Source organism: Quercus suber, unplaced genomic scaffold (genome assembly GCF_002906115.3).
Source record: "Quercus suber isolate HL8 unplaced genomic scaffold, Cork oak 2.0 scaffold_158, whole genome shotgun sequence".
In the NCBI taxonomy this organism is placed as follows: domain Eukaryota; kingdom Viridiplantae; phylum Streptophyta; class Magnoliopsida; order Fagales; family Fagaceae; genus Quercus; species Quercus suber.
In genome coordinates this window covers 263,625-278,717 of record NW_027069619.1, presented here as the reverse complement: position 1 = coordinate 278,717, position 15,093 = coordinate 263,625, and the positions used below count along the sequence as shown (strand labels likewise).

At 36.3% G+C, this 15,093-nt stretch overlaps 1 protein-coding gene across 1 annotated transcript; it reads right to left on the bottom strand.

Moving 5' to 3' along the window:
• Positions 1-7,283: 7,283 nt before the first annotated feature.
• On the bottom strand, positions 7,284-11,274 carry LOC112031492 (transcription factor MYB90). Its single transcript, XM_024064187.2, has 3 exons — positions 11,021-11,274; positions 10,513-10,642; positions 7,284-8,056 (listed from the first exon to the last, which is right to left on the bottom strand). Exons 1-3 carry the CDS (start codon positions 11,136-11,138, stop codon positions 7,405-7,407), a joined length of 900 nt encoding a protein of 299 aa, XP_023919955.1. The 5' UTR covers positions 11,139-11,274; the 3' UTR covers positions 7,284-7,404.
• Between the last annotated feature and the right edge of the window lie 3,819 nt (positions 11,275-15,093).

Here is a 15,093-nt window from a genome sequence, read left to right as displayed (position 1 = left end):
CACAAGATTGGTATGCATGAGGTAAATGTAAAAGAAAGAAAGGAATATACATAATAACCCCACTACATCCCTCAAAATATAAACACTCCCCCTATCACAAAAATGTTCTATGCTAACTCTCCCCCTAAATACATGACTACTCTTATCCCAAAACTACTCCCCTTTTTTGTCATCAATTACAAAGGGTAAGTAACTTAAGCAATGATCATGTCATCATCGGAAGAGCTAGCATCCTCATCCTCATCATCATCATCATCGTTGTTGGAGTCACCATCATCGTCCTCATCCTCAGATGCCTCTAGAGAAGGAGAGGGAGACTCTACAAAGCCACCAAGGCGAGCCTGCCATCGAGCAATATGGCTGACATGAGTGTTCACCTGACACAACTCATCACTGAGTGTGTCAAGGCGAGCATCCATGCGTTGAAGCTGTGCCATGACCGCCTCGAGGGTCACACCACCCACTGATGAAGAAGGAGCAAATGTAGAAAGAGTGAAAGAGGTCGAAGGAGTCACCGTCTTGGTCCATGGCTGCTTCAGTCGAAGCTAAGCCTCGCTCTATCTAACGATAGCAGCGTCTATAACACACATAGGAGAGAAGTGTGTAGACTCAAGATAGGAAACAGAAAAATGGTGGAGAATCCGAGTGATAGCCAAAGGAAAAATGAGTTTATCATGGTCACCGTATCCCTATATACATCTATGAGGGAAAGGATGAAGTGAGAGGGAAAATCTATAGTGAGTCCCTCAAGAAGGGATAACAAAAATTGAGCACGAGGCTCTGTGATGGAGTTATAGTGAGACAATGGATGGAGAACGAATGTCATCACCATGTTAAGGAACCTCAGACCTTTTGCAAAGCTCAAGCAATGGGTGTTTTGATGGTCACCCCAAGAAGAAAGTGTCTCACAGAAGCGAGACGTGAGTTCCTCTTTGGACACAATCCTAAGATGCTCACAGCTGGGATAGTCAACAAACTCTACCCTCAGTATGTGTAGCATCTCGGATAAAAGATCCGGAGTGACTACCATGTGCAAGTGATCATGTTAGAATAAAACTCTTGTATGATAACAAAAAGACAGGTGACCGACATGCCACACAATGACTCCCAACCCCTATTATAGATGACAATGGGAAGGTCAATATCAAAAAAGTTTGATAGAATGACTTGGCCTTCCAAATGAATGCTGTGTCGTGAGAAGTTCTCCAAAAAATCCTTATGGGCTTTATCATCACGAAATCAGATGTAAGATGGAGTAGAATCAACGGGGGAAGAAGAAGAAGATGCCCTGAAATAAAGAGGGTTCCAAGACGGAGTGAATTTTCGTTTAGGTGCCATCGAGCAATTAATCGAAAGAAAGAGAGAGAGGGAGAGAAAGAGACACACAGAAAAGCACCAACACAGATCAATATCAAAATAAAGATAAATGAAGGTAAGTATGCATGAAAAATAAATGAACATGTAAAATGCAAAAGTAAAAACATCATGGGCTCAGCCCAATCCAAACCTATCAGCACACACCATTTCAACATATTAACCACACATCTAAAATGCATGAATCATTGTTAAAATGCAAATGTGATGCAATGCATGATGATTTAAACTCATTTAAACAAAAACCAACCCAAAGTTTTTGTGAAAAACTCATCAATTTTGAAAAACCCCAAATTAAAAAAAAAAAAAAAAAATCCCAAAAGTTAGGTCAAAAAGATGAAATGCATGAAGAATGAAGATTAAAGACCCTTAATAGAGAAGAAAAGCTTGATCTAGGCCGAAAAGCTTCTAGGTTTGAGGTTTAGAGAGAAAGAGAGAGATGAGTTTGGGAAGGTGAGACAAGTTTTGTCGAGAGAAATCGGGGAGAAATGAAAGAAATGTCACGCTAGCCTTATATATAGACATCTACGATTCTCGATGGATCAAGAGCTGTCAAGAATTAAAATTTGCTAGAAGGAGCTATTGAGGAGCTATCAAGAAACTATCGAGGGGTGTCCACAGCAAAGTGAACTCGATGGATCGAGCAGCTGTCAAGCATCTATAGAGCATACAGAAACTTCCTTGATGGATCAAGAAACTGTTGAGCAGGTATTGAGCCTGATTCTCAAAAACCTTGATGGATTGAAATTGCAATAATAGCTATCGAGAAAAGAGGCTCAAGAGGCTCGATAGATAGCCTAACTGTTGAAAGGTGTTGAGAAGTTGTCGAGATTTCTCAAAAGCAATTTTTCAAATAAGAGAAAAACACAGACATGAATGCAATCAAACATGCTACTCAACCAAAGATCCAAACAACATTTTAAGCTCTCAAAAACATCCCTCAATAAGAAAATGTCAAGCATTTAGATCTAAAACACACACACACTAAACAAGTCTAACTAATTTTATATTTCAAAAATAAGTCAAGACAATTTATTGAGCATACATTAACACATGTATTCCTTATGATGACCAAATCACATTATACCTGCACATGTATCAAGAGTAACAAGGAATATTGCATGTTGTGTGTGAAAAATATCGCAAGATTGCATAAGTATCTACATGTTACGGCGATTTGAGATATGAGAAAAACACTTTAACTCACACACAATCATAACTGTTTGATGGAGACTATCACCTTCGAGGTACATCCTATAATTCCCACATCTCCTAGAAGACACGCTTGCAATCATATATAAAGCATTTAGATTCTTTTTGCTTTTATTTTCTTTGCATATTTTTCTTTTAAGCAAACCATGCATGGGCATATAAGAGAAAGAAAAGAAATACCCAATTATGTTAAGCTTTTGACATTGCACTTTTTCTATGCCAAAGCATACAGATGTCATTTTATGATCGATAGGCAACAGTGATGAGATGGTTATTTATGCATTTTTTTTTTAGGATTTTCTAGTCATTCCCTTCAAAAGGAGTGATACAAGTGTTAAGTACAAGAGATTACTTAATTTTACTCATCACAAAACTCACTTGCTTAGTTGTGCATAGAGATGCTCATCTAAACTACAAAAAATACAAAGTTTAGAAAATTTTGTTTCAATGATCATCCAAGATACACAAGTACCAATGTACACAAAACATACACTGTTTTTGTATTTTTCTGATTTTTCAAATTTTTTTTTTTTTGTGAAAAACAACATAAAGCAAAACTAAAAATAAACAAACAAAAACATATTAAACAAAATAAAGCATAAACTAGATTGAATCAAAACAGGAAAGCAAAACACACAAGTAATGTATACTCACAAAACAAAGGGGAGAAAGAGAATAAAAGTGACTAAATCACTTGAAGCCTTTTTCCTTCCATACCTTGGAAGAACCTTTCTATTTAGCAAACCTTTGATTAGGTGGTAAAGGGGAAGAATTGAAACTATTCAAGTCCGAAAAGAACATGAGGGCTATGAGAAGATCTCCAAGAGGAGCATAAGAGGATGGAAACTGATTCTGGTTTCTCGATGAGATCATATTGTTGCTCTGTTAAGTGGCTAATTACTTATAGCAATTAGGTCGAGTATGTCCTAAAACTCCACAGTGATGGCAAAGATGCTGTTTTTTCTGTTTAGACTTTTGAGTATTGCCCTTCTTAGCCCTAGGATTTTTAGTCTCTTTCTTATCAAGCTTAGGGGGTGCTCCTAAGATAGACTTACCCTTATCTATGTTCTCACTAGCTAAAACAGTTTTGGCATCATTGTTTTTAGATTCAACATTATTAGTAGGTAAAACAAAAATAGTAGTACTAATAGAAGCAATATTAGGAGAAGAGAAATCATACCCTAAATTAGTTAGATCAGAAGCAAACTTTTGGAAGCTAAGCATCTCATCAAGTTTTGCACTTAAAGTCCTCTCCAACTAAGCTCTAACTTGAAACAGCTCCGCTTCAAGCTTCTTGGTCTTCTCAGCCAAGAAATTATTCTGAAATCTTAGTGCTTCAATGGTCTAATTGGCTTCATCAAACTTCGTGGAGATTTCTTCTCGTTCAAGCTCCACATCACTGAGCTTCTTAGTGGCCAACATATACAACTTCTCATGCTTTTTCAAGACCATAGGCTATGTGGATGTCATCTTGCTCATCAATCTTTTCAAACTTAGATCCACCAAGTCCTCTTCTTCATCCACATCTTCAACAATCCCCTTAGTAGGATTTACAGTGGTAGTGAAGGCATTCAGGATTCCATCATCCTCATTTTCCGAATCATCCTCAGGTTCGGTGTCACTCAAGGTAGCAACAAGTGCCTTGCTTTTCCCAATGGTATTGAGATGTGTAGGCACTCTTGTTTCATAGGTCCAAAGCCTTAACATCCGAAACACTTAAGTCCAAAGGGAACAGTGTACTGACCACCATCCCTACCATCATTCTTCCCTCTGTCTTGGCTCTTGAACTAAGATGTGCTAGACTACTTGCGATCTTTTTCAAATCCTTTAGCATTGGAATTCTTCGTAAACTTTTTGAACTGCCTTGTAATGTAGGATTTCATTTTAGAATTTTCATCGTTTGAAGACTCATCAGTGTCACTGCTCTTGGCCTTCAATGCCATGCTCTTTCCCTTACTCGATTTCCCAATCCTTGTCAAACCAAACTCATAGGTTTGTAGATTGCCCACCAGCTCTCCCAAACAAACCCAAGGCAAAGTAAACCGCTGATACAAGGCTCGTAACAAAGACTAAGAGTTTTGCCGGTTGGCTATTTTAGATTCTCCATAGAAATCCGTGAAATACCAGGCATCATCAACTCCATGGTTAATAATAGCATCAATATGGTGAGCTGAAAAAGATTGAACCTCCACATCAAAACCACTCTTCCAATACAACACTAAACCACCTCCCTATTGACACATGGGACAACAAAGAGATTAGGACACTGCATCTTTCTACCAATCCTCTCCAAAACAAAATTTTCAACTTCGGTTTCCATCAAGAAAATCATTTTGGGATCTTTATTTGTCACCAAGGCGACAAGTCTAACTATTAGACAATATGAAAAATATTTGGGTCTTCCCGCTCTTGTAGGCCGAGCAAAGAAGCAGAGCTTCATTTATTTGACGGAAAGGGTGTGGAAAAAACTCCAAGGGTGGAAGGAAAAGCTTTTATTCCTAGCCAGGAGGGAAGTCTCAATTAAATCAATCATCCAGGCAATTTCGACGTATACGATGAGTTGTTTCAAGCTTCCAAAGGGGCTTATAAAAGAGTTGGAGGTCTTAATACGTAAGTTTTGGTGGGGATATAGTGGTGATAATAGGAAGGTTCATTGGGTAAAGTGGGAGAAATTATGTGAGGCCAAAGAAGTAGTTGGTTTGGGCTTTAAAGAAATTGAGAAGTACAATGATGCACTACTAGCTAAGCCAGTTTGGCATATGATAAATAATCCAGACTCCTTCTGTCATCGTGTATTCAAGGCTATATTTTTCCCGAACTGCTCTATTTTAGAGGTTAAAGACTCAATTGTTGGGTCTTATCTGTGGAAAAGCATCCTTAGTGTGAGAGATGTGATCCAAAAAGGGATGGTTTGGCGTATTGGAAATGGTGAATCAGTGCGAATTAAAAGGGATAAATGGCTGCCTGCACAGTCGAGCAGGTCTATCATCTCCCTGATTCCTATGATGGCAACTGATTCTAAGGTCAGTGAGCTCATAGACCATGACAGTGCAGTGTGGAAGGCTGATTTGGTGCAACAAATATTTCTTCCTCATGAAGCTTCGGCAATCTTGGGCATTCCACTAAGTGAAAGGCTCCCCCCTGACCACATCATTTGGGCTTATACACCTTCGGGTATGTTCACTACCAGTAGCACTTATAAATTGCTTGTATCTTGTGATTCAACTTCTAGTGCAGGTACTTCAAATCCGGAAGCTCAGAGGCATTTTTGGAAAAGCATTTGGCATCTTCGAGCTCCAAATAAAATTAAGCATTTCGTTTGGAAAGCTTGCAATAATGCTTTACCAACCATGGCAAACCTCCATCGACATCCAAATAAAATTAAGCATTTCGTTTGGAAAGCTTGCAATAATGCTTTACCAACCATGGCAAACCTCCATTGACATCACATTGTCACAACAGCAACTTGTGAAGGCTACAAAGAACTACCCGAGGATCCTCTGCATGCTCTCTGGCTTTGCAAAGAAATATCATGTGTATGGCGCTCACTGGACTGGTTCAACCAAGATGTATCACCCTAGCCTGTGTCCTTCAGCGATCTCCTCTCCAGGTTCATGCAATCTCGGGATGATTTCAGACTGGAGCTCTTCTCAATCACAGCCTGGCTCCTGTGGAACAAACGAAATGCTAGTCACTTTGGGCAGTCTGTTCATCCTCTCTCCAATTTGTGTAGTATGGCAGGCAGCCTTCTCCAGGAATACCTTGCAGCCCAGAATGAGGTCCCAGCGCCCCCAAGTCCAGCCATTATGCAGTAGTGGCGACCCTCTAACCATGATATTTATAAGGTTAACTTCGATGCAGCTACCATTAGCTCATCTAATTCTACAGGCATTGGAGTGATTGTGCGTAACTGTGTTGGGGAAGCAATAGGAGCTCTTTCAATGACTATCACTCTGCCTCAATCAGTAGCAGATGTGGAGGCTCTAGCTTGCCGCCGAGTTGTGCAATTTGCAGCAGAGATTGACCTGTCACGGGTGGTGTTTGAAGGTGACTTGGTTGTGATCATCAATGCGCTTAACAAAGCAACTGGTGATCTAGCTAGTTATGGAACTATTTTAAAGGACATTCATGCACTAGTTTCGGGTTTTCAGTTGGTAGATTTTAATCATGTACCACGTAATTGTAACTTAGTCGTTGATGCTTTAGCAAAGAAAGCGAGCTTTGTGTTAGGACTACAGGTCTGGTTGCATTCCCTCAGACATTAAGATTGGAAGGGATTTTATTGCAACTTTGTTTTTTAAATACTATCATAGATTTGGCTATGAAATGCCACGTTTAAACTCAAAATGATGGTGTAAATTCAATAAAACTTTTGGAGCATTCCTCAGGAAAGAAAAATTGTGTGGTGCCATGTATAAGCTAAGGTTCTATGCAAAAGTTTATATGTAGAAGTTGGTCCATATTCTCATCTCAACAGCTATAGTCATTCCAATAGACCACAATAAATAACACAAGAGCAGAGTGTAGAAAAATTGTAATCACGAACGAATTCAGTACAGGAACTGTCTGTACATTGGAAACGTAAAGATAGACTTTAAACTGTCATAAACACCACCTCTAGTCCTTTTATTTCATAAATCTCCACACATCCAATTAATTTGGACAATAATAATAAGTTAAAAACACTGGATCGATAATAATAAGAAAAACTATATAAAGACTATTATACTAGGGGCGGTGTTTGTTTTACACAGTAGTATGTTTTATACACACGTACATTGTAAAACAAGTTTTTTTTTTTTGCCTTATATGATTATTCTATTCTGCATTGAGAACCTCCCAAAGGTCCATATCAAAAGATAAGTCACCCCAAAAATTCAGTACATCCTCATCTAGAGTGTCCCCCACAACTTTTGCCTCTGGTACTATTTCCTCCGCCCAAAAGGTTTCTTTGGGCACTTCATTCAACCTGCCACATTGCGTACATGTGGCTCTCTCATCAAGTTCCCCGCAATTTGACAAGCTTTCCCACCAGTTAATCCTACTCTCCGATTGCATTGGTGTTTGAGATATGTCTCTCATATCTTCCTTTTTTTGAAAGCTTTCCCACCAGTTAATCCTACTCTCTGATTGCGTTGGTGTTTGAGATATGTCTCTCATATCTTCCTTTCTTTGAAAGCTTTCCCCCCAGTTAATCCTACTCTCCGATTTCATTGGTGTTTGAGATATGTCTCTCATATCTTCCTTTTTTTGAAAGCTTCCTACAATTGCAGGTTTCCCACTTAACCAAGTTAAGTTTTTGGAGAAGGTCCTAGGTTGTGGCTTTATTACGTTCACTTTCACCATATCTTGGGGCTTTTCTTTCAGCTTGGTGATGTGTGAACTTCCCTTTCTGAGGAGGTGTGTATTCCAATAGTTTTTCACATCATTAGCTGTTCTTCCCGGAAGTCTACCTGCAATAAGTGACCATCTATACAAAAAAAGAAAAAAAAAGTTCAAATAATTATTGATTAACTTGTAATCTGTTTACTAAAGAAGACCATGTTATCAAGCATAAACAATAAGGGAAAAAATTAGTGGCAAATGACTTTAGGTTTCTAGCGAGGGAGGAGCTGTATTTAAACTAGAATCTCTATACTATTTTTTTTTTTTTTGGAGAATCATATTCTTCAGTATACTAAGACAATTTTAATGAATTCCTACTAATAATTACCACAATTATCAAATTTTATATTTAAACTAAAAATAAAAGAGAGTGAAAAATTATATTTTATTAAACAAGACTCCTAATGGGTTGGCTGTGAAGTGCGGCATCACAAAACGACTAACCACCTTGTGGGGTGAAACAAGTGTTGGACTTTATTGGAATGTTAGCAATTTTGCTGTTAGTGAGTCTAGTACGAGATAGAAGATACAATGCATATTTGATGTTTTTTAGATAGTAACAAGCTAAAGAAAAAGTGATCTCAACTCCGAGAAAATAACTAAGCATACCAAGATCCTGTCTTAAATTTGCAAACTAGGAAATTGCTTGAGTTTCAGGATACTGTCCAACTGTCTAAGGTTTCTTCAGTGATAATCATGTCGTCAACATAGTGTCATGGTCAGTGCAAAGAATGAAATGGATAAAATAATAGGAACTGGTAGAATACCTAGGCAAGAAATTGTGGAGTTGAACTTAACAAGCCAAGTCCAAGAAGTCTACTTGAGGCCGTATAAGCTCGACAAAGATGATAGATCTCATGGTGTGGATGTAAAAGTTTAGGAAGAGGCTACATGTAGACCAATTTACTTAAATAACCATTGAGGAAGTCATTCTTTATATCCATTTGAAAGAATAGCCAATGTCGAAAGGTAACATCTTCGATTAGTGTGAGCACACAGAGGAGATGAGAAACAAGAGCAAATGTCTATTCATAATCCCATTTTTCTATATGAACCATTTAACTGGAATGTATAGCTAAAAAAACCATAAAATGAGTCTTGATTTTTTTTTTTTTATGCCTATTGACGTCCAATAGCAAATTTCCCTAGAGCTACATCAACCAAGTGCATTGAACTCCTTTTTCATTGCTCGTGGTTATGATTAATTTGGAGAAGGTAATCTATTTATTGTGTGAACATCAATGTGTATCAACCCGCCTTCAAAAAGTTGTAGGAAGTGATGTAGAAAGGATTAGAGTTGCAACGATATCTAAAATGTGTTCTTGACTTGACCATTCTGTCCTAATGTTTTAGGACATGAGGATTAAGAAGGATACCAGATTGTTCGAGGCCATTAAGGGAGGCATCTTTCTTATATTAACCGCTTTAGCTATATAATGATAAATGTCAAGGAAATCATAGGAATATTAATTAAAAAAATATTCATGTATGGCGAGAGAATTTTATTTATTTATTTTATAGCAAGGGAATTCGTCAAGATCAAATGGCAAAATAACGTGATCCCCTACGGTAGTTTTGGTGTTCTTCTGCCTATTTTAATATTGTTTAACTTTTGTTGTTATTTGGAATATTTTATAGTTCAAGGGCCAAGTTTAATTTTTTAAGGCTCAAATTCTAAATCAACCTTAAATTTATAAGTTTTTTTTTTTTTCTTCTAAACCTTAGGAGCTTTTTTTTTTATAAAGCATCACCATTAATAATTATAGTTGTTGTCCGCATTAGGCCTGTCCAGACCCATCCAAGACCCGACCCACCCGGAGGATCCGACCGGAAACCGATCCGAAACCGGCAAACCCGATCAAGTCACCGGTCGGCGGCGGGTCATTTGTTCCAAAAACCGACTCCGGCGGGTCGGTCTCGGTTTTCCACCCTCAAAACCCGAAAAATCCGATCCGACCGATGTTTATGAATTTCCAGCCAAAATTTCCAGATTCCGGTGAGTTTTTCCCAGTTCCGGCGAGATTTTCCAGAATCCGGCTAGATTTTCCAGATTCCGGCCTCAAATTTCCAGATTCCGACTTCAAATTTTCATATTTCGGTGACTTATCAAGTAGATCTAGTGATATTTCGTCCAAATCTAGTGAAATCTCATCGAATCAGGTGAGATTTCTTCCAGATCTGGCGAAATCTCAAGATCCGATCAGTTTCTCGGTCGGCGGCGGGTTGATGCAGCCTCCACCCGATCAGGTCGGGTCGGCCGGCGGGTTGAGCACAAACCCGACCCGCCCGACCCATGGACAGCCCTAGTCCGCATGGTTATGATGACATCTTTTCACTTCCTTCTCCTCCAACAAAGAGCTCTAAAGAAAACTTCAAAGACAGATCGAGAGAGCTTGGAATTAGTTGTCCTAGTTTTCACCCAAATTTTAAATTAGTAAATCTTTGGTTCTTTAATGGTTTTCGTATCTTCAGTAAGCGGCAGTAGTCTTAACTAATGACATTCTGTGTTTGGAGTTATTATTATTTGCTAGCGATACTTGCCTGTTACCCAGCAGCTTATGGAGCCTGAGCATAAGATCAACTTCGTCTGCGGCGAAGTTTCCTCTCTTGATATTTGGCTTCAGGTAGTTCAACCACCTCAGTCTGCAGCTTTTCCTACATCTATTTAAGCCTGCAAAATGCATGAAACATATTAATTGAAAAAATAAGAAGCTCCGCCAATATTGCATTATTTTATTTTATTTTTTTTGGAAACTATTGCATTATTTAATTAAAACATAGCTTAGTTTTTCTTTAAATTACTCAAGAAGAGATCTTTTATAATCCTGATTTTCGCAACAACTCTGATATAGCATATCGTGAGTTGCTGCTTCTATCATTTTTACATAGGCCACCACAATAAACTACATTAAGATTGTAACAAAAGTTCTGTTTGCGGATTTTCTCACAAACTAGAGAAAAAGACAGAAGAGACATAAACAAAAGGAACTTGGCTTACCAAAGAAAAATGAAAAATCAATCTCACTCACTCTAGACTCTAGAATAATACCTGCACTGACAGGAACCAGGTGCCATTTTCCTTCACCGTACTTCTGAATGCACTGCTTAAGTAGAATATCTTCCTCCTCAGTCCATGCTCCTTTTCTCACGCCAAAAGAACCCTCCATGTTAAACGTTTCCTCCCAACTGGAGGTATAAAAGGCACGTTTGTAAAGTGACACTCTTCTTTTTGTAAAAAGCGTAATTAAGTTCACGTGGCTTACACTTATTACTTTTCTTTTTCTGGCACACGCTTTTCTCTGGTCAGTTATGTAGCCATTTACATATACGGTAGACAGCGCAGTTAGGGTTCCTACATTTAAAATTTTTATTGAGGTTGACGTGTGTCCCCGATATTCACAAGTTTCATATGTGTTCCAGGCTTCGCCACGAGGTGGGTCGTAGTTGTGGTGCGACATGCGATGGGGTTGGAAACTCAGGTTAAACATTATAAATAATTTCTTCCTAATGGTTGGTTTTTATTTCTTATTTATATTTTCTTAATTTAAGGTTACTATTAATTCTGTACCTCAACTATTAAAACTTGTTATTTATGGTGTACTCTTAAATATGGAATCCGTTTAATTTATACTCTTAAAACTTGCTGGAAGCCAATTTAACTTCTTCTTTTTTTTTAGTACATATATTAATTAGTTCTTGCTTTTTAAGGATAGAGACTTACTATTATATGACAAAATTTAGTTACAAAATTAACTGTAGTATAAGGCTATAGCCTTACCCAGTATCTTTTTATTAGAGGTAAATTTTGACAAATCCACCATTAGATTCCATTTTTTTCTTATATCCTTCATACTTTCAAAATTTCTAAAAAATTAAAGATCAATAGTTATGTTATCGATAAATTATTAAAATTACAAGTTTTTATAGTTTAAAATTATGTATAAAATATAATCTTATAAATCATACAGTAAATAATATTCGATTGACACAAAATTTGACATGTATATTAAGAGCGTAAAGAACATGTAATTTAACGGTTATATTTTCAAAATATATAGTAATATAAATGATATTGAGTAAGGTTGTAGTTTTAGACTACAACCAATTTTGTAACTAAATTTTGTCATTATTTATATATATAATTCAACAGTTAAGAGATATATGAGTTATATATATATATATATATACAAAATAGAATTTCTATTCTACCCTAATCTAAGTGTATATGTGTGTAAAACTCTCTACTGGAGACTTGAACCCAGGCTCTTGCGTCCCACGCCTCACATCCCACAAGCACTTATACTTGTAGAGTTACCGTTGCACCAAGGATATATGGTGGTGAGATATATGAGATTTGAATTGTGAATGCCAAGGTTAAAAATGCCAAAAATAAAAATCATTTTTCTTGCCATTTAGAGCATTACTGTAGACATGGAATAACACATCCACCCTCTTCAACATGTGAAATTATCAGTAACATTTAATGTAAAAGCATTCACATCAATAGATGTAAACATTTGCAAAATACAAAAAGCAACAAATTTTACACATTTTACCCCAAAAATCTTTTACATTAGTCCTTCTAAAATTGTGTATATTTACACATTTGCTACAATAACCGTGCATATATACACGATTACTGTAACTTGTGTATACTATTATTTTATTAATTTCACGGTTTGCGCCTTTTCTCTCTCTCTTCTTTGTGCAAAACAAACTGACTTCTCTCCTCATCGTCTTTTTCCTCAGATACACACAAACAAAAACACAAACACACCCACACACAAACACACAAACAAATTAACATAGAGATACACAAACACATCCACACAGACAAACCAAAACAGATCGATGCTAGTGTTGGTCGCTTGTGGATTGATGATGGTGGCGCTAGATCAGAGTTCGTGGGTCGACGAAAATGGGTCTAGATGCTTGTGACTAAGTGTTGGCAACAGAGATCGGTGCTTGTGGGTCGACAGGAATGGGTTTTGATGCTTGTGGATCGGTGCTGGCGGTGGAGATCGGTGCTTTTGGGTCGATGGAGTCTGTGCTTATGGGTTTTGATTCTTGTGGTGCTGGTGGGTTTTGATTCTTGTGGTTCTTATGGTGGATAAAATTTGACCATGAGAGGAAAAGGAAGAAGAAGACGCTTGTGGAGGGAGGTGATTTAACCGTGAGGAAAGGAAGAAGGAGGAGTTTACCATGAAAGGAAGAAGAAAGAAGTAGAAGAAGGACAAAGATTGGTCTAAGTCTCTAAGAGATGAGATAAAAACAAAAAACAAAAAAAAAAAGTATAAGTACAAAAAAAAAAAAAAAAAAAAAAAAAAAAAAAAAGATAAAAAGATAGGGACAAAATAAAATTTTAAAATAATAATTAAAAATTTTAAAAAATTATTATTTAAATAGAGGGGATTGTAAAATAGATGAACTAGTGTGAATACTTTGGAAAAGTTGTAATGTATAATAGAAAAGTAGATTTTTAGTGTAAAATAGATGGAAAAATTTGACCGGATTAATGCAATTGCTCTATCTGTTATCATACAACATTGGAAAATGACTAGCATTATCTAACGGTCAAACCCTTCTAGACATAAAACTGATAGATGTCTACAGGAAAACTTAGACAACCAATTAAGGACCATTGGCTGCCTATATTGCAAGTTGCAACTGCAGAGGACTGCGGTGACTTTGTTGTGAAGATTCGAGACCATACGAGCACCCATGGAATTTAATTCCTTTTAGTTTAAAGATGTGGCAGTTCATGATACTCTCTCTCTTTGATAATCTTATAAGGAAAAAATTTAACTCAGCCACGTAATTTTTTTATTAAAAAAAAAAACATCGCATCCGATACATAAAAATTCTATTTTTGTAAGGTTTAGAAAGTTAGCCACATCACTAATTTTGTTTGGATACGCTTATTTTTGAATGCCAACTCGTAACTTATCATTTTTTTTTTTTTTTGTTGTTGTTGTTGTTGTTGTTGTAAAAAGCGCATTTTATCGTAACATGACCTAGTCTCTATTTTTCAAAATTTATATTCAATTAAAAATACTAAAAAGTATAACACTGTTTAAACTTACACTTTCATATATATATATATATATATATTACATATTTCAGCTGTAATTCCCATTCTAAGAGAGAAAAAGAAGAAGATGTGATTCTATATTGACTTCTCTTTTAGGAAAAAATTTGAAATAAATCACTTGTTATTTTTCACTTTGAATTCAGGATTTGTATTTGTATCGACATTAAAACATCACAAAAATAAGTAACTATATTAAAATAAATAAATAAAATATAAAGGAGAGAGGACAGAACAGAACAGAACAGAACAGAACAAAAAAATTGAGGTTTGGCGACATTGGTCCGTTAGAAGACAGACATGTCTACAGTGATATATGGCCCATTAGAAATTAGCAGTCCCATTTCGTACGTCAGAAAGGGGAAAAAAAATATTTCTCTTTTTTTTTTTTAAATGAAATATTTTTCTTTTTAGTATAAGTTAAAGGACACTGACACATAATATTCTAATATCTCACCGACTAAAGTATATATATAAATACAACACAAAAGTTAAAAAAATAAAAAATAAAAAAATTTATGAGTTATTATTTAAGTCCATCACTAATATCATTTTATCATTTATTATACACAATTTATCACTTTGACAATTATAAAATATTATAATTCATGCAATGTACCGACATATTTAATATAATGTTTTTTTTCCCAAATATAAAATGTGATCATTATAATAGTTGTTAATGTAAATTTATTATTATAATTATATATAGAATTATATATTTTGTTTTTTTTTAGGAACTTTATATTTTGTTTTTTAAAAGCAAAAATGATTTACTAAGATTCGAAAAGAAGATTTAGAATCTTACATAGATTTTGCTTATATCGATTTGAAATGAAATCCACTCCCAACAAATTTTGGTGGACACAACCTAGCTGTAGATTCGGCCAACAATACCCACTCTTTGCCTTAAATGAAACCCACTCCTAATGGATCTAATAAGGTCAAAGAGAGAGGTTTGAGAGAATGTGAAAGTCAGAGAGAAAGAAAGGGACAAAAGAGTGAATAGGAGAGAGGCAAAGAGCTGAGAGAAA